Below are 19,558 nucleotides of genomic sequence, written 5' to 3' on the forward strand. Positions count from 1 at the left end.
TCTAAGACAGGCGCCACCTTAAGCGCTTAGTACCGCAGATACCATATTACTTCTTTACAAGAGTTTTGTATTATTAAATTTTGAAAACTGCAACTCTTTATTTATGGGTATAGGTAAAACACAACAAGAATCTGGAAGATGCGAACTATTATGGTCTACGAACTATAAAGAATTTGGGAAAAAGTACTAATTATGAATCAATTCTTCTGACGGTAAACATAAATACTTTAGAACATAGACGTATTGAGCAATCTTTGATAATAATTTAAATTTTTTTTATGGAGAATGGTCCAGACTATATAGCCGATTTATTTAAACCCCGAGTTACACCATATAATCTTAGAAGTAGTTGTGTAGACGTAGTACAAACTTCATATAATAGTAGATTCCTTCATGGCTCATACGCGTATATGATCTCACGTATTTGGAGCCAGTTACCATCTGCTGTAAAAAATGTATCTTATGCATCATCCTTCCGGAGACTTTTAACTAAGTTAAATTTTATCAGCTGTCAATGCAGTGAATAAAGGCTGATAGTTTCGAAAGAAACTGTTTGGGGCTGCGTCGGTGGGAGTAACGAAATAATTTGGATATATCGACAAAGTTGAAGTGGTAAAGTAGCCACCATAACGATTACAAAAGCTGACGTTTCGAGCGTTAACCCTTCGTCGGAGCGAATAGGGGAATTGTGGGTTGTGTGTGCTTTTAAAGGCAGAAAATGGAGCTACGTTATTGGTGGGAACATGGTAACGAGAAAAACGAGAATAACTTAGGGGAATAAAAAGCGCTCCTTGATCCCTGTGGGATTTATACTGCCGGTTTGAAAGATGAGCTTTTGTTCAAAAAGATTTTTACGGCTTTCCGTGCTACCTAAGTGTAAGGAAAGACCGCAGACTGCCATATGTTGCATAGAATCATTAGGTAAATTAAAATGTCTAGCGACTGGTTTTGATGTGTCCTTGTCATTCTTTTCCACGTCTCGAAGGTGTTCTCGGAATCGGTCACCTAGTCTTCTGCCTGTTTCGCCGATGTATATCTTTTGGCAATAAGTGCAAGTTATGCAATAGATTACATTGGCGGAGGTGCACGTAAAGTGATCGGTGATCTTAATGGATCGTTTGGATCCCGATATTTTATCAGTGTTGTGAATGAAAGGACACATTTTGCATCGTGCACGAGCGCATTTAAAAGTGCCTGGTTGGTAATTCGTCTGAAAAGAACTTCTGACCGAAAAACTGCCTATGTTTTTGTCGCGTTTGAATGAAACGAGCGGAGGCTGCGAAAAGATAGTGCTTGTCTCTGGATCGTTTTAAAGTAATTTAAAGTTTTTAAGAATGATGGATTTAACTGAGTGGTTGTGAGGGTGAAACGTGAGAGTGAATGGAATGCGGTCGGAATCTTCCTTATGCGACGTTTGTAGTGCTGAATGTCGATCAATAAGTTGAGCGCGGTGGTAACCCGCTTGAACGACAGAGGCAGGGTAACCACTTTTATCGAAAAACTGGTACATTGACTCTGATTTGTGGTGGAAATCAGAGTCATCACTACATAAACGACGAAGTCTTAGAAACTGAGTAAAAGGAATGGAATTCTTAGCGTGAGAGGGATGCGAAGACGAATATAACAAGTAATTATGCGAGTCTGTAGGTTTGTAATACACACTAGTGCATAAACCGTTACCTTCAATTGAAACTTTGATGTCTAAAAAGCATATAGAATTGTCAGAAATTTCCCAGGATGTCAATGTCAATGCAGTGGTTGCCTTTGAATGGTTTTATTTTTTTTTTCTTTGGAAATATATTGCTTCTAATTTAATCAGTGCTATTACAATTTTAAGTTTCTTTTATATTGTCAAACAATTTTATCATGAGCCTCTTGCTCGGGGAATTGGGAGACCACCCTCTGTGTATTTTTTGACATTAAATAAATTATCCTTATCCTTATTCTTATCTGTTGTAACAAAGATACAAGTTCATGATGACGTCAGGATTGTTTTCATACATCTATTTGTAATTTCAGTCGTTAATTTTGCAAATTTAAACTCGGTAAAAATTTTTCATGGATGTTTTTAGAAAAATTGCTTTCCAGCTTCAATAATAAATACTATATCATGATGCACCGATAGCTGCTCTGACAAACTATAACGAGTACACTGTTACTAATTCTAATGATGAACATGAAATCATGACTCGTCAGTCTTTGATATTCATCAAGCAATTTGATGAGGAGAGAAACTGGAGGGTCAATGAAAATCTTAAGGGAACTTTTTATATTGAATGCCATGTCCAAAAAATGGAGTGTTGAGATCTGTACAGTCAAAATTCCTCGACTCTCTAAAGAACAATTGGTTAGGCTACCCAACAGCTATTTGCATACGTTTAAATACAAAACAAACTCACATCTTTTATATCAGTTGACACGTACTCGCTCTGTAAATGTCATCATCAGTTGATATTTTTTGATAATTTTCATCCATTTTTAAGTAGATCTATAAGTGGTTTGAAGCCCTTAAATCTGATATGGAACCTAAGAATCGACTTTCTTTGTTCCTTATTTAACAGAAAATTAAATTGATAATATAGACTCCAGCTCTTTCTTTTTTATAGTGAGAACCATACCTCCCGCCACTTCAATCCAGAAAGTTGAGTTCTTGCTCCCTTCGCTATTTTTGGCGCTGCATGTGTATTGGCCAGAGTCCTTAAGCCTCGCTCGATGAATCGTGAGAGTGTTGTTGTTACCGAGACTCACCCCATCCTTAGTCCAGTTTACCTCAGGTGTAGGGAAACCTCTTAGAAAGCAATTGAACTGAAGCCATGAATCATATGCAACCGACTGATTCTTCAGCTGAGGATTAATTGTAGGAGGACCTGGGCGTAGAAATGACAAACACAATTCAAAGTAAGTGAAAATTAAAAACAAAAACTAAGACAAACAGAAAAACAAAGAGAATAACTAAAAGAGTAAAAGTAAAATAAGACTAGTCTGTGACATTTGGTCTGAAAAGCTGCTTCCTTCCTCTCTCAGTGTTTTAACAAATGCCGTATTACACTGGATGCGTATTCACCAGCGACTCCATAATTCACTCGATTAATAATGGTGACCATGTTTGTGTTACCAAATAACTTTCCATCTTTCGTCCAATTCAACTCTGTCTTGGGAGAAACCCCTCATGAAGCATTTCCCTCGAGTTGTTTAATCTGATTTGACGGGCTTTCATTGCCGATAATTAATTTAAAGAGGACCTTCTTCTAACGCCCCTCATCATCTCCACTCTCCTTCCTTTTAACTGTTGCTCACCCCCTTGTTGTAAGTTTCTGTCTTTCCCTTGCCCTCCCCTGCTGTTATAATCAATATATCGTTTTCACTGATAATGCACTAAGCCCTTGCTCACAAAAATCACGCTAGTTCTGCAGGCAAATGCAAATATATATATATTTTTTCCACTAGAGAAAAATTGCCATTATTTTGAATGACAAATAAAAATCTAGTTTCTAATCGGTAATATTAAAACTCGGGCTAAGTGCGTGCTATTTATTTTTCCCCCTCCTTTTTCCCTTTTTTTTTCCCGAGGATAACTGGGTAAGTTTCTATAGAAACTGTGATCTGCGTCGTTTAAAGATTCGTGAGGTTGTTGTTCTTACAAAGATTCACCCCAGCCTTATTCCACAGTGCCTCAGGTGCAGGAGAACCTCTTAGAGAGCGATTGAAGTGAAGCAATTGATTATATGGAACCCACCAATTCTCGAGAAGATGATTAATTTCGTATATGTGCACGATCCTTCGCAGTAAAGCACTATTTAAGCAATAGTAAAAATCAGACCTGAAAAAAATTCAGGCCTGTACTGGATTCGAACCACTGACCTCTGCGATACTAGTGCCATCAAATTAATTTGATGTCCTGCTCCCAGTTGGCTTGTTAGCTCAATTGGTAGAGCGCTGCACTAGTATCGCAGAGGTCAATGGTTCGAATCCCGTACAGGCCTGAATTTTTTTCAGGTCTGATTTTTACTATTGCTTAAATAGTGCTTTACTGCGAAGGATCGTGCACATATACGTTTCATAACCGCAGTTCATATATATGTATTTCATATGTTTGTTGTTTGATTTATCATCTACGGGTTTATGTCCAATTAATTTGATGGCCTGCTCCCAGTTGGCTTGTTTGCTCAATTGGTAGAGCGCTGCACTAGTATCGCAGAGGTCAGTGGTTCGAATCCCGTACAGGCCTGAATTTTTTTTTTTTTTTTTTCAGGTCTGATTTTTACTATTGCTTAAATAGTACTTTACTGCGAAGGATCGTGCACATATACGTTTCATAACCAAAGTTCATATATATGTATCTCATATGTTTGTTGTATGATTAGTTTCAGGGGGACTTGGCCACGGAGCTTACGAGCATAATTAAAAAAAAGGGGGGTAAGAAAACTCAAGATAAAGGAATAAACTTGAATTAAGATTTATCTGCAACCACGATTTGAAAAGCTGCTTCCCGTTTCCCTTCACTGTTTTATAGCGCTGCATGTATATCGACCAACATTTCCATAATTTTATCAATTTGATTAGTCGTGAGCATGTTCGTGGTATCAAGAGATTTCTCATATTTTGTGCAATTCAACACTGGTTTTGGAAAACCTCTCACAAAACATCGCACTTAAAATGTTAAATCTTATCTGACAGCCTTCTTTTGAAAAGGAAAGTAATGATTAATGTGCACCATCAATTCCATTCTCTACCCTCTACTTTTTATAAACCGTCGCTCGTCCCTTTGATGCAGATTTCTTTCTCTCCCCAGTTGACCGCTGCCGTTAAAAATCAAAGATAGCAGCTATGATTTTCACTGAGAAAATACTAAGCACTCACTCGCTAAAATAAAAAAAAATTTGCCTTTGTTTAGCGCGACAAAAATTAATCAGCACGCGTCTTGCTGTTTTGCAATGATAAACGGGAGCAGTGGGGTGGGGTAATGTTTATAAATAAATTGTGGTGGTGCGTCAGTGGGAGGATTTCATCAACTGAGTTGATAATGTAACGTGGTACCGCGAAAAGAAGTTGACGTCTCGAGTGTTAGCGCTTCGTCAGAGTTAACGCTCGAAACGTCAGCTTGGAAACTCTTTGCGGTGGCCAATTCGTATTATCCACTCAGTTGATAAGACCAAAGTATTTTTTACAAAGAACTTGGAAGTTGATGAAAGGCCAGTTGAGGGATATCTGTGCAACATTTTCAACCAGCGCACGAGGAATCCTTTTCTTTTCCCTTATTCATAAAACCACTTACATTTACAAGGCTGGGATCGTAATTCCTTAGTTCTTGCGCAGTTGAATTCTGAAAGTAAGGTATTTCATATTTTTCTCAACCATTTTCAGTATTAGCTTGTGCTCGGTTATCAATCTATTTCGCATTGTGTAATGGCATTGACTTTACTTGTGGTATATATTGCAATCTATACATAAGAATTCATATACTTGAGTAAAAGCTTATAATACATGTACAGATTTTTGAAGTTGCAAAACGGAAGTAATAACCCGGGACCGCATTTTCGAATCATAAATTCTAAAATTTTCTTCTTGTCACATACCGACTCTTTCCCGATACTGCAAAGAAATGCATTCTTTGCAGTCGCCAACCGCAATCCAAGATGACCACGCCATACAACCTTTGAAAACAATGTTGTAAGAAAAGAGTCCAACGTCAAATTATAAGCTTATTTTACGCATTTATCACATTCCCTGTGCTCTTTACCTCGGTTGCTGCATAGTTCTACAGCTTATTACAAAGGATGCCAAAGTAAAAAAGTCTTACCGTCTGTAATCACCGTTTATAATTTGCAACGTGAGTTCGAGCTAAGATCTCCACGTTAAAAGTATTGATAGCTTGAAGCTTATAAATCATCCACTATACAGTTCCCAATTTATAACCCTCATTCTTGTTCTTCCAATTTCTCTCAGGGATTCATCATGTTATCATGTTATTAAGCCTGAGAAAGTAACATTGTTTTCTATTGCTTTAATAGATGACTGTACAGAAATGCTCAAAGAAACAAACTAAGATTTTGATTTATTCAATTCTTATTTCTTAACTTTTGCTGAAGATGACCAAACGCTGAAAATTAAATTGTTATAATACATAAGACTTTTTTTCCTATGCTGCATCTTTGCACACTCGTCTACTGATCCAAACAAAAACATTGTACTCTGTCTACATCCTTCTATTGGGAACCTTTCGTTTGTTCAACCAACTTTACCTTGTTTACTTATAAATGATAGTTTAAGCATGGCTACTTACAATCTTTTGAACCAGTTAGAATGGGAATGTTAGATGAACATGAAAAAAAAAACATCCACATTTGGTAAGTAAGCAAGTGGGTCAACATAACCTTGGATCTCTTGGCTACAACCACCATAAGCTTAACGAAAAAACTGAACACATCGCACTCACCCGCTAATGAGTCCGGAAAAAAACGCCGCAAAAGGGAAAAAGAATTAAAAAAATCTCCATTCATTTATCTATTCACTTGTCTTTTTTCTTTAAGCTATTCGGTTTGTTTAGTATGTCAATGCTTTCTGTTGAAACAGATGACAGAATTTGTTTAATGAAACAAACAATCAGCCAAATATGACCGACATCTGACGATAATCACACAACTATCGTTTATTGTAGGACTTAGGTATTGAGGTATACATATCATATCATTAACATCGTTCCCATAGTAACATCTGCACGGTAACAGCTATCGCGAGCTGTCATTAATATATACTCAGAGATTCTCTTCTAAATTACGATTGCAATTTGCTGATCAGTAATCAGACAATGAATTGAATGTATGTAATGATGTAATGATAATGACCCACGGAAGAGTTCTTTATTTATAGGAACGGATGATATTGATAGTTACCTTCCCTTTTGGCTGGACAGAAAAGATGAGATAAGAGAAGATGAGCAGTCAATAATGTGAATAACATAGCAAAGCTATGGAATGCCAATACATCGTAGATTCTAACTAACTATTTACAAAGGACTTGTTCCAGTACATTATCTTTAAATGGGAAGCGAGTATTAGCTTCTAAATTTACATTTCTTAGAGAAGGATGTGATGTTGGCAAATTTGTCTCCAAATAACTAAGCGAAAATATTCAAGGATGGGTTGCATTTCTGAATTTGATTTTAAATTCCGGTGTCACGTTAAGGGTCTGACTGATTATATAAGTCCTTTAAACAGCCCTTGAAGTACTTTTCGCTAAATTTGCTTTACCTCTGCTTTGCCTTTGTCAGACCTATCATGGTCCTCCGTCAGACATTAAACATTTTTATCTGCGGTCCTTGACGAGATTCAGTCGCTATCCGAAAGCAGAAAAGTTAGCAATACCGAATACAATTTTTCTTTTCAGCGGTCAGCAGGAGATTAGACGGTGAGAGGCCAGCTATGATAATCTTCGCTAATGAGGATACACCGGAAGCAAGCGTTACGCTTAATATTCAAAATAAAACACAAAAAATATACTTGACACAAATTCATGAATGTCACCGAAGGGTTCATTGACTGAATCTGTACTATTGAAAGCAAAAGAAATTTTAATGGGTTCTCGATAATAATCCCGGGTTACATCGGAGCTTTGCCAAGCCCAGTCCAGTGCTACAGCTCCCCATCCGACCAGATGCAAAATTTCATTTCATATAATTACATGCATTTTCGAGTTCTGGTTGCAAGATGCTTCCTTTGAATTTCAGTTCCCTCATGGGGGAACAATAGGTTACAATAATTTGGATTTGTTTTTATAACACTTAATCGACATGGGCTCCGAAAAGAATAAGTAACTCATAAATAATCTTATGGTAAATTTGATCTTACGCACTAAAGAATAAAAATGTCGTTTTCAGCATGAAAATTAAGAATAAACACTGCATGAGATAAGTTTTCTTGGACTTACCAGCTAAGTGATTGAAGAAGTGACATGTAGAATAAAAAATATAAAAATAAAAATAAAATATGCATCTTCAGCTCAAATACATCCAGTTGTTTATTGAGAAATGCTGCAAAATATTTCCTTCACATAACACCTGTACCCCAGTTGAATGCGTGAGCGTAAACGCGCTGTAAAGGCGCCATGAAAATACAAATGCTCTATTTAAAAATAAAGCATGTACTTACGTTCTAATGGTTTTATCAGAAGCAAGGCCATGGAATAGAAACAACAAAGAAAAAAATCAAGAACAGAAAAACGAATGGAATTACCTAACTAGCAAGAGATTTGATATTCATTACACAGTCGTCCAAAACCTCTGTACAGTAGTTAGTTCTGATATGTAACTACTTCTAAAATCAAGACTTAAATTCCTAGTATCAAGTGAATGACACTTCAACGTCACAGTCTTCTACAGACACCATTAAATCTTTACTTAAACTGAGCCACTCGATCGAAACCGGATCCTTAGCTACTTATGGTTCACCCTGAATGAACATTTTTACAAGAACCCACTTCAAAACAACTTAAAGCAGTTTTAGGCAAATACAACTTGGGTAGTAGGGCAAATATCAGAATGCCGTGTTTATTAGCTAGTGATTATAATTTTTCGGCCATATATTTGTTCCCAATAATATTTGTGTAACGAAAATCGTAACCTTTATCATCACCAAGAGTACATTACAGTGAAATATGAATATATATTACATGATGGTTACTGCAGTAGTGAAAGCAGTGAAAAGACTTGCTAAACCCACCAAAATTACTATGAAATAAGATACAGATACTCACGGTCTGTTTGCCAGTCAAGGTAGGTAATGGGAAAGAGAGAAGTATTAGTTAGTTATGCACATTTGTTATTGCTTTCATAGTTCTTAATCTTGGTATCGTTAAGACAAAGTGTGTTGTTAATTGAACAACCAGGGGTAGGACTAACTGCCAAGTCATATTGCACTTGCTACAACTGTCGGGTACTTGAAATAGTGACCATATTGGCAATGAATGGGAAAGTCTGACCGGAAGAGAGTCTTGGACATATTGTCAACCAGCATTGGTAAAAAGGTCACTTTGCCTTCCAGTTAACTCAATGGATAGAGCTCTGGACTGTTGTGCGGGAGGTCGAGGGTTCAAGCCCCGGCCGGACCAACACTCAAGGTCTTAAAATAATTGAGAAGAATATCCTACCTTTCTGTAAAATCAAGTAATGGTTAGATATTCTAGGCTTCTCGGATAGGGACGAGTAAATGGAGGTCCCGTCTCCCACAGGGTTAGGGGTAGGAGACGTTAATTTCCCACGCACGAGATTACTGTGTGATGGATGTCCTCCCCTGGGGTGGGATGCGTGGGATATAATGGGTGGACTACTCGCATGCATCGCATATGTTCCGTTCTAGTCCTGTCCTACTGCGGTAATGCAGTGAAATATGGTGAGAAAAAAAAGTGTTCCTCTTGGCTGCAATTATAAAATGGTGACTGTGGTGAAAACTAAGCCCGCCCGATTCATTGTCAGGAAAGCTTACAACTCTACTTTTTCGCAAAAGGAGATAACGAAAAATCATAATAACTCTGTGTCTCTCTCAAAATGACTGACTGGTGCATCAGAAATGTGAAAATGAATGAGAAACAGTAAAAATAAAAGAAAAAGATACTTACGACCTGTTTTGTCAATGACACGTTTGTGACCAGATAAAATAGAAAAAGGAAATAATTAAACTTGAATGTTGTGTCATTTTAAAGCCGGTTTAAAATACAAATCATTAATGCGAATTAACTTTTGTATTTGAACATATTTTTGTACTTATATCATAATCTCTTGCGGACGCAAGAGATTGCAAACAGAAACAAAGAGCAGTTTAACGCTCCAAGTTATGAGCTCCTGTTTTCGGATAAGTGAACCATTTAGAGGCATGCAAAAACGATTAATTTTCCTTAACAAAAGATGAAGCGACATTTTACAGCCAAAAAAGGAAGAAAAAGAAAGGAAAAGAGAGGATGATGATAGCAAGAAATAGTGACTGACTTACAAGCGAAACAAAACTTATACCTTGAAAAGCTAAGAAAGTCAATTTGTTTTATTTGACCAAAATTTACATGAATTGCGCACCACTTTGAAAAGTAAAAATAAAGAGAAATGCTTCGGGAAGTGTTATTAAAATAAATTGTTAATTTTTTAGCGTTTTGCTTGAAACACGAATTCTGAATTAAGATATTTTCTTACCCGCTAAAGTATCCATAGACCATAATTTTAAAGAGGAAAGAACGACAAAATAAATTGTTAGTTGAATTGAAGTGTTTCATACAAAATGATTACACATGTACAAAGAGAACACACCGATACTAAATAGTACATTTTTTTCTTTCACCGCATTGTGCGAAATCATTTTTGTGTTAGTAAGAGATTTAACGTGTACAAAGGCCAATGATCCCAAGCTGAAAAAGGCAAATGATAACACACAACGAAACTGTTGTGCGCGAATGATATTCTACTTTTTTTAAGTGGCTGAATATACTCTGCGTAGGTTGTTTCACTTGTCCTAAAGTGATCTGATAGATACGTTCAGGAAAATATCGATTTTAGATGACTCAAGTTTCCCCTGCTAAGCGATCATCAGACTGAAGAGTATTCTACGAAAGCAGAATTACACGCTCAAGTTTTTAAGTAAAAAATTCCATTAAAAACTTATTTAGTTGGTTGGAACTCTCCTTTCTATTATTGGTTACTACAAGGAACCTTTTTACCACGAGTGGCAATAATGTCGCAATCTGATCGGCCAATTTCCCGTTGTCGATATGAGTACAGACAAAGCTGTTCATGTCAACGTGACACGCACTCAAACAATGCCTTTATTTGACGTCGACATTTGTTGTCGACCAATCGGCTGCGCCTGAAGAGTCCACAACATTTTGACCACTGTGAGGATGAATATCGTTGTCGATAAGAATACAGACTACGCTAAACCACTGTCGGTTTGTTTAATGTACCTTAAGCAATCGCAATGTCAACTTGCTGAACAAAAGATCTGATCTGGTTAGAAAATGTCGGACTAGATTGCAGAATATCCGGCCACAAAAATATCTTACTTGAGAAATTGCCACCGCAGTCCCACAGTGGTGTTTTGATAATGCTGACCCCGCAGTCTGCAGTGGCAAGTCTTTTGCTAAACCGACCGCATCATTAAATACAGTCATCGCCGCGCGTTGCGAATCGACCGCATCAACCCCTCAACCAAAATAAAGAAATTTTGATTCATTTTTTTTAATTCTTTTTCTATGAACTTTAATAAATAGTAACTACCGATTAATAAACAGCGAAGCGAACTATTGAATACAGTCATCGGCGCGCGTTTACGCGAACTATTGATAATAATTACACACATTTCAAATTAAACCCTACATACTTACTCCGAGGAGGCGCAAGCTAATCGTGGAAAACTCTTTACTATATTTACAAAAGCGGTCATCGCAATTAAAAAGGTTCATGTCGCCTCCACAAATAGAACATAATCGAGATTTGGCCAGCAAACCTTCCCCCATTAACCACTGAATAAGTCTATCTTTATCGTTCAGTAAAACAATCAAGTCATCGTAACGCCATTTTATCTGCTTTCTCTCATCTCGCGCATAACTTCCCTTTGGTATGTCACACTGCATCACCTTGTCTTGTCTTTGGGCTTCAAGTGGAGTTTGTGTGCCACTGCTAGATTTCCGGGGTTTTTCGATCCTATACACACTTGTAAACATGTCTCAATAAACTACCTTTTTTAATCAAAACAACCGTCTCCCTTTGTTTGTCCTAAGGATATGATATCTTATTAAATGTGAGAACAAAATTCTTTTAATTCCTTAACTTTTAATTTCAGAGATTTAGCAACTCTTAAATAATGAACAAACGAAAATTACTTTCAATTATTCGCCAGAACAATACCACTAGCATAAATCTTAGTGCCGGCGTCTCAAACAACAGCTCACGTTATTCCAGTCATGTTAACCTCTTTCTTAGTTCACTGTAGTAAGCTAAGGATATGATATTCTAGTTATACTCGTGGTAATCCCTTCAAGAATGCATACCGTTTCCAAGCTTTACAAGCAGAACGAACAGACGTGAGTGAATTTACAGCTACGATTGAATTCTATACAATTTCCTTACAGCAAGCTCTTCACTGACAACGAAATACACCGTTTTGTCAAAAATAAGGCTGTATCGGTTGGAAGCTCAGAAAGCTATTTTATTCCCACTTTGCTTACTACAACAGCCTTTATCCTCGCATGCAGCGACTCCCGCGTTGAAGTCATTTCCACCCACAGGCAGCCTCTTAACCTGTTCACCATAGTTTTTGGATATCCAGGGACTGGTGAGTATAAAATAGGTATATTTGGTTTTACGATGCCTTTATGAAAAAATATCCTAATTTTTTCCTCCGTTCGGCAACGGTTTACATGGGTTAGATGGTATCTGGTTAGTCTTGCGAACCTCTTGCTAAATCTAACTTAACCCTTACTTTTAAGGGCCCTTTTCATAAACAAGACTTTTTGTTTCTACAACAGGAAAATCGTGTGCGATACAGTACGCACCCCAAGTTTCCCTAGAAGCTTCAGACCTAAACTCAACTGTACTCAGCAAAACAACTTCGTCAGGTCTGGTGAAGCATCTGGCCCAGAACAAGAAAGCCATTCTACTATCTCCGGAGGTGTTTGGCAGAATCAACAAATTGATGAAGTCAGACGAGGACAACGCCACAGGAGACGTCCAGCTACTCTGCAAACTGTTCTCTGGTGAGCGCTGTTCCTATCACTACTCAACGGAAGACACAAGACTAATACCACCTAACACTGCTTTCAGCATCCTTGGCTCAACACAATTGTTAAACGCCGCCAAGCTCATCGCAAAGATGGACCATGGCCACGGTTTAATCGACCGAATTTTATTTGCAACTCTTCTAGCTTTAAGGCCTACGCTTTCCGAAATGGAGGCTGCTAATGACTACCTATCAATGGAAGTCAAGCGATTTCGAGAAATTCTTTTTGACTATGAATAATATTGCCAACAATACAGTTTACACCTTTGAGGATGACGCAATCGCCATTGTACGAGAAAACCTTGACATGTTTGTCGCAGAGATAAATGAAGCAATTCAAGACGGCACAGTGCCTCCAAAATCCAAGACACCAGAACTTATCCCCCGCCTAGCTACAGCCCTACACGTCTTCAATCACGTCATAGCCGAACTGCTCGCTGGCGTCCCTTCCACGGAAGCTCCAACCAAAATAAGCAAGTAAACGCTGGAGAATGCCTCAGCCTTCGTTAACCATCTTGAGACTCAGAAGGGAATCTTATGTCAAGTAAAGCAACAGAAGTTTATTTTAAAGCAACATATTTTACTATTAAGTCGCATTTTGCCTACATTTGAAAGGAATGCCCTCCGTCGAAAGTCTGTGGCTACGGTAACTGAATTTTACCAATAAAGCACTCCTTGTAAAATACTCGTTTAAGTTTTTCTTCCCAATTTAATCCATTTCTTACATGCCTTAATTCTTGTGTAACTCCCTTTTATTCTCCTCTAGTTCCTCAAAGAAATCACTAATTCGATTTGCGATAAAACGATCGAACAACCAACGAGCGATTCAGTCCAGGAGAGCATCCTTTTGTCACCTGGACCGCAGTAACGTACAAAGCCTTTAAGCATGGAAAGAGATCATCTCGAACAATCGCTGAGGCAGAGTATGTGCGCGCCACAGAGTCCTTGCAGGCGGATGGGTTTGGAAGAATAGTACAATTCCGTGTTCCACGAGCTAGAGCTACAAGCAAAGTGTTTGTGAAGTCGAAACCAGATTCGTATCCGACCACAGCACCACTAACAAGTACTGAGTTTCATATTGCTTTGGCTAAACCAATACATAGAGACATTACTCAGCCAATAGTTAATTATCTTCAGTCAAATAACTTCCTTCAGTAATTTTAACAAACGTTTTCATCAACTTCTGGTGTCTGACCGTGCCTAAGAAGTTTTTTAACTCGCCAAGCATGTAAATTCATTTAAGCCTGTCACTTTCCCACTCCTTTTAGAATATTTTCCAACTTAGGTGCTTTTAAATTTAGGTTAGTTCATCCAACAAATCTCCTTTTTTTTCAATAATGTACGATGTAATTTAAAAAAAGTCAAATTTATGGCTGATGTTTGAAATGAAGCATTGCTCTTAATTTTGCAGCGCGTTGACGACACCACTAATTAGGTAGCTTTCTCTTAAGCCTTCATTAAAAATCTATAGCTTACCCGTGTTGTCAAATCGAATTAGGTTATTACTCATGTCCACTAAGAATACTGACCAGGGTTAAGCAACTTAGAATAGTTATAAGGGTTAACGATTAGCTTCTTTTTATGGTTACACTGGGCGAAAAATCAGATTTGACGTCAGACAAATGCAGTCCAAATGTGGTTCAAATGTGATGTTTGTCATATTTGTCAGTATTTGACTTAAAGACAAATATGACATTTGTCCTAAAGATAAACAGGATAATTGTGCATTAGCTTTTGGGTGTAAATATGGACAAATGTGGTATTAATCTGAATTAAATATCATGATTTGTCCTGCTCTAAATAAGGACAAATGCGTTAAAGATGACATTTGTAATAACAAATTCAAGACAAATGTAGGGCAAATATCATCTTTGTCATGGAATAATCCAAAATTCTCTTCCCCTCCATTGACCCTGTTGTCAATTTACACAAAATTGCTTTTTCCACATGTTATTTCAGTATTAGGGTTGCAAGTACCCAATAATACACTGCATTCAATAAAACATCAGAGATTTCATTGTTTCAGTGGCAGTTTAAAATGGAAATCGCATTTACTTTGATTAATTCAATCCTCTCACATCCAGTCATCTCACACCCACACTTCTGACTAAAATCAACACACATAAATGTATAGTAAATGGAAAATTTATCTAACATTTCTCCTTTATGTACAAACAAAACCATTTCTGTTAAAGGAAATTAGCATTTAATAAATAAATGTATTTAATCAGCCCCTGTACACTTATATATATACCATATATGTGATACAGAATATAACCTCAATAATGGGGAAAAGCTACAAGGAAAGTTTAAAATATAACATCATTGATTTTAAGTCTTTACAACTGACTCCTGCCAGCAGGACAATCTCGATAAAACATTTTCACATGAACTGTACTTAGTGTGTTATAATTCATAAAGAGGAGTTACTTCCAAAAAACTCCTACTCAGGTACTGCCTGCCCTATCAGTTTCAATACAGTAGGTTCTCTTTTTATGAGGCATTAAAAGACCCAACATCATCGCAACATACCAATTAGTCTTTGATCACATCACCAACACAGCTAATCCTACAAATTACTGTCAAACTGCTGGTAATTTTTTTTTTAACAGGAACTCATCAGCGTTGTGTTGCAATGTTCCAGTATTGATTGAAAGTTTGCTGCATGAAATTAGCAACAGACTCACTTCATAGGAATTTAACTAAAAAAGTCATATTTCACATGACTACTTTTGAAGTGTGATTTCCTGACAAAGGCAAATTGAATGCTATATTCTTGCAGTCTGTTACGTTGATAAACAGGCAAAAATTGAGCAATTTTATTTTGTTTCTTAGAAACAGATCAGCAATTAGCTTGTTTTATATGGGAAAATGGAACTTGAAAATAATTCACAAACTATTCTAGCAAATTTGAAGTGAAAGTTGCAAGTTGCATTCAGCAAGCTGTCAATCAATATTTTCGCATCACAATGCAATATTCTAGAGTTCCCATCAGGAGGCAACCAGTTTGACTATAAATTTCTATCTAGTCAAATGTTAACCAGATGTTCTTATGATGGCAACCTTGCAAATTTCTACCTCAACATTGGTATTTGATGACAGTCTGAGTCGAGCAAGCTGCAACCTATGTGAGCAGGTTGAGTCTTTCAATTTGAATTTGCTGAGTAAGTTCTCAAGCCCTGGTTTTCATTTTGCCATATAAAGTCAGGTAAGACAAACTAAGTTTCAAATAAACAGAATGATATTGCCTAATATTTGCTGTTAATCAACAGACTGCGATGAATTAGTGACAGACTTAGCTCCAAATTGCCAAACTGTGAATTTTCCATAAAAATTCAAATCTGTCATTCAAGGTTATGGCTTACACTTTTAATTTTGAAGCACAATTCCTGGTTTTGCTAATTTAACTAAGTCCGTCACTTATTTCTCGCAGTCTCTTGATAAACAGGCAGGCGATGGCTAACTGAATTTACTCTGTTTCTTTGAAACAGAGCTGGTATTACCTTGTTTTATACCGCAAAATGAAAACGGGAACTTGGAAACTTGCTTGAGCAAATTTGATAGCAAAAGTTGCAACTTACTTGTACAGGTTGAAACTTGCTCGACTCAAGCTGTCAATCAATTATCAATGACGAGGCAAAAGTTTGCAAGTTTGCAATAAAAAGAATACCCAGTTTGACTGTAAGCATCTGAGGCTTTATTTTTGGCTACAAAATTAACTATCAAGCTATAAAATTCAAATTTTTTTTACAACAATCACCACAATAGCTAATTACTTTCCTTATAGTGTTGTTGACACTAAAGTTTTGAAACTGATGCAAGTGACAACACATCTGGTCAAAGCAAAAAAATAATTGGTCACGTGATAAAAATTTTTAGTCATTTCTGTTTAGGATAGGTACACCATCCTAGAGTTTATTACACCATCCTAGAGTTTATTACTCTTTCATCCTGCTTGTTTGCCACTTGGGGCAATCCCTCATTCCTCATGTGGGTTAAAAACTCCACTGATTTTGGCCTTGAGGGTTTTAAAGTAAATCTTTAAGGCACCTGTGACAAAAGCAATTCAAAAATTATATCACAAATCTTGATCATTGTCCAGAATAAAATAAAAATACCTCTGAAAAATAGTATTACTAAAAATGTCTGAATGTTGCACTCATTTTCCTTGTTTGATATTGGATAAATGGACCCAACAAAAGAATCTTCAAAAGTGACCAAAGTACATACAAATTAATGCAAACACCTTAATTTTCACATTCTTAGTCAATCATATCATCAATGGATAAACTTAGCAGAATAGCTGTGTGACCAGGCTCACAATTGTGCATGACATTGCAATATTTTTGTTATAATTTTAGAATTACATCTTCAAAAACTATTTCCTATGATAATCAAATTACCATACACACAGGATTTGCATCATAAATTTCCTTTAAGTCGCACCATCACACCTAACTATTTCCTATGATAACCAAATCATCCTAAACACAGGATTTGCAGCTAAATTTCCTCTAGAATGATCACACCTTACTTCCAAAACTTTAGAGGATTTCCTGCTATTGTTCGATTCCTTATAAAAGAAGTACAGTTCGTTAGTTTAACTCAGTAGTTCAGAGTGTCAAGACCAGCACTTACAAGCTCAGAACCTTTGGTCACAAAAAAAGTAACTCCAGTACATGTAACCTCAAGTTAGTGACCTATTTTACTGAGGATTTGCTTGCAATCACCCTTGCTTTTTATCAGTATTATTTCTTTTGTACTTTCCCGTATAAATAAATTTTATTGTGGCTATAAGTCTGTCTCTTTGTTCAAATAACAACATCAGAACCTGCCTCGGTCACAGCTGGTTTAAGTTAAAGGCTAGAGAGGAACTATGGAAGTAAAGTGTCTTGCCCAAGAACACACAATACAACACACTGGTCCAGGCCAATGCTCAAACCCAAATGTCTGATCCACAGTCCAATGTGCCAGCTATTAAGCCACCAAATATTATAGTCATAATTATAGAAAATTAATCTATACTTACACTCTAATATAACAGGATCAGCCTCTTTGAAAGCTGATGTTGCTCTGACACCTCTTTCGATTGCTTGGGTAACCTCAAGGTTGGTGTGATCATTAAAACTGAAAAGCAAAATGATGTTAAGCTTTTAAGTACTTGGGTTGATGTATTCTGTAACTCAAATTAATAGAAACACTCAAGACATATATTGTTCGGTAGAAGTTTGGAAGAACCAAAAAACTTGCTAAACACTGGCCAATGGCTCATATTCCCACAGCATTTCTCATTCTCCCAACTTACCTATGACAGTTCGACTATCATGCACCATTTCACCAGGGCTTTATGAAAACACAAAATCATACATATCCCTGATCATCTGAGATGGTCGGGGATAAATCGGGAGTGCTTCTATTTACCTGATGGCGGCCAGATTTCTGCAATCATTCCCAACATATGAAAACATAAATTGGCAAAATCTGGGACGATCACGAAACAGCGAAATCCCAGAGCTTCTGGAACTTTCCCAACATACATGTACAAAAAACCCAGCTTACATCAGACAGCGCATCTTAAAAATTTGGCCAAGTTTTTCAAGTCTGCCATTCTCAATCTTGCCCAATCTTGACCATCCTTGTTCCTTTTTGGTTTATTGTTACCTCTTTGGTGTTTTTCTAACTTAGAAAACTAAATTTGAAAGTAACTTTTGTACATCAGCAAAATGGCTTAAAATATCATGACATAGCTCCTTTAAAACTACATAGTACAATAACTCAACAATAAATTTCATCCTTTAAAAACAAAATGACCGTCTATTGTTATGATGGCTATGTGCATGAAATCAGCAACAAAGTGTTATCAACAAGCTGTTATCAACAAGCTGTTATCAACAAGCTGTTATCAACAAGCTGTTATCAACACCGTGACGTCTCAAAGTTCAAATAACCAAAATACTGTACTCACCACCATATCTCGTGGAAGGTTTTCACTTTTCCTTTTTTCTGCCATTGCGGGTGCTGACTGTTGGCCTTGTAAGTTGTCAATTTTTTCTGTAAGAACAAGTTTTCACTGAAGTGCGTCAAACTGCCCTTCGTGGTCGGAACAACTCGCTCTAGCGTTTACATGAGACAGTGGCGTGGTGGCTGGAGTTGATCGGCTCCTCGATGAGGAGGAAGATGGCACAATTGAAGGCAAGAGAGTGGAGGCGACTGGCTGATAAACTGGCGAGGTCTCTTCTGAATCACCATTACTGTCAAGCTGCAAATCACGACGGATATGATTTTCAGATCGAGATCTCTCGATGGAAATCCGCGGACGGTCTTGCGCTCGAGGAACGACTGCAGTTGTCCCTGGAGTTGTCTAAATATTCAAAGAACAAAACGAGTGAATTGCTGACCTGTCTTACTGACCCACGTTTAATTAATACACGTAAAAGCTTACCGTTCGACGGTGAAAGTGCCCAGACGTTAGCGGTGACTCGGAAAGCTGGTCAAAATCACTTCCTGCATTGCTCGATCTGTTTCTGGGAGACATATTACAAAACTGCGGAGTAACATTTGGTTAAAGGCCTGCTTCAACGAAGACGTGACACTTGGACGAAAGACGCTTTAAATTTGAAGTAACGTTCGAAATCCCGCCGATTATGTTAATGTCCAAGAATACGAATTACACAAAGCGTCGCGCGAGGGCCTTTAGGGATTACCTGCGCATGCACTTCCGAAAATTTGCATATTTTTTTTGCTGTAAATGTTATGTTATGTAAATGTTATGTTATGTAATGTTACTGTTATGTAAATGTTAT

General features: G+C 37.2%; 1 protein-coding gene and 1 pseudogene across 3 annotated transcripts in view; both read right to left on the bottom strand.

The window, feature by feature from the left end:
* Window positions 1–5,685, bottom strand: part of LOC111318827 (inactive tyrosine-protein kinase 7) — a 42,447-nt gene extending 36,762 nt beyond the window's left edge. For both annotated transcript variants that reach the window (XM_088760286.1, XM_088760285.1), the window contains exons 1-3: window positions 5,577–5,685; window positions 5,276–5,323; window positions 2,619–2,867 (exon numbers count right to left, since the gene is read on the bottom strand). In XM_088760286.1, coding sequence (XP_088616412.1) covers window positions 2,619–2,867; window positions 5,276–5,323; window positions 5,577–5,649 — 370 coding nt within the window. In that variant the 5' untranslated portion in view covers window positions 5,650–5,685. The remainder of the gene's footprint in view (window positions 1–2,618; window positions 2,868–5,275; window positions 5,324–5,576) is intronic.
* Window positions 5,686–14,884: 9,199 nt separating this feature from the next.
* Window positions 14,885–19,290, bottom strand: LOC148731187 (uncharacterized; annotated as a pseudogene). Its single transcript, XR_016001980.1, has 4 exons — window positions 19,198–19,290; window positions 18,721–18,875; window positions 17,785–17,882; window positions 14,885–16,805 (listed from the first exon to the last, which is right to left on the bottom strand). The product of XR_016001980.1 is annotated as an uncharacterized LOC148731187 (transcript).
* Between the last annotated feature and the right edge of the window lie 268 nt (window positions 19,291–19,558).

This window comes from Stylophora pistillata, chromosome 5 (genome assembly GCF_964205215.1).
Source record: "Stylophora pistillata chromosome 5, jaStyPist1.2, whole genome shotgun sequence".
NCBI lineage: Eukaryota > Metazoa > Cnidaria > Anthozoa > Scleractinia > Pocilloporidae > Stylophora > Stylophora pistillata.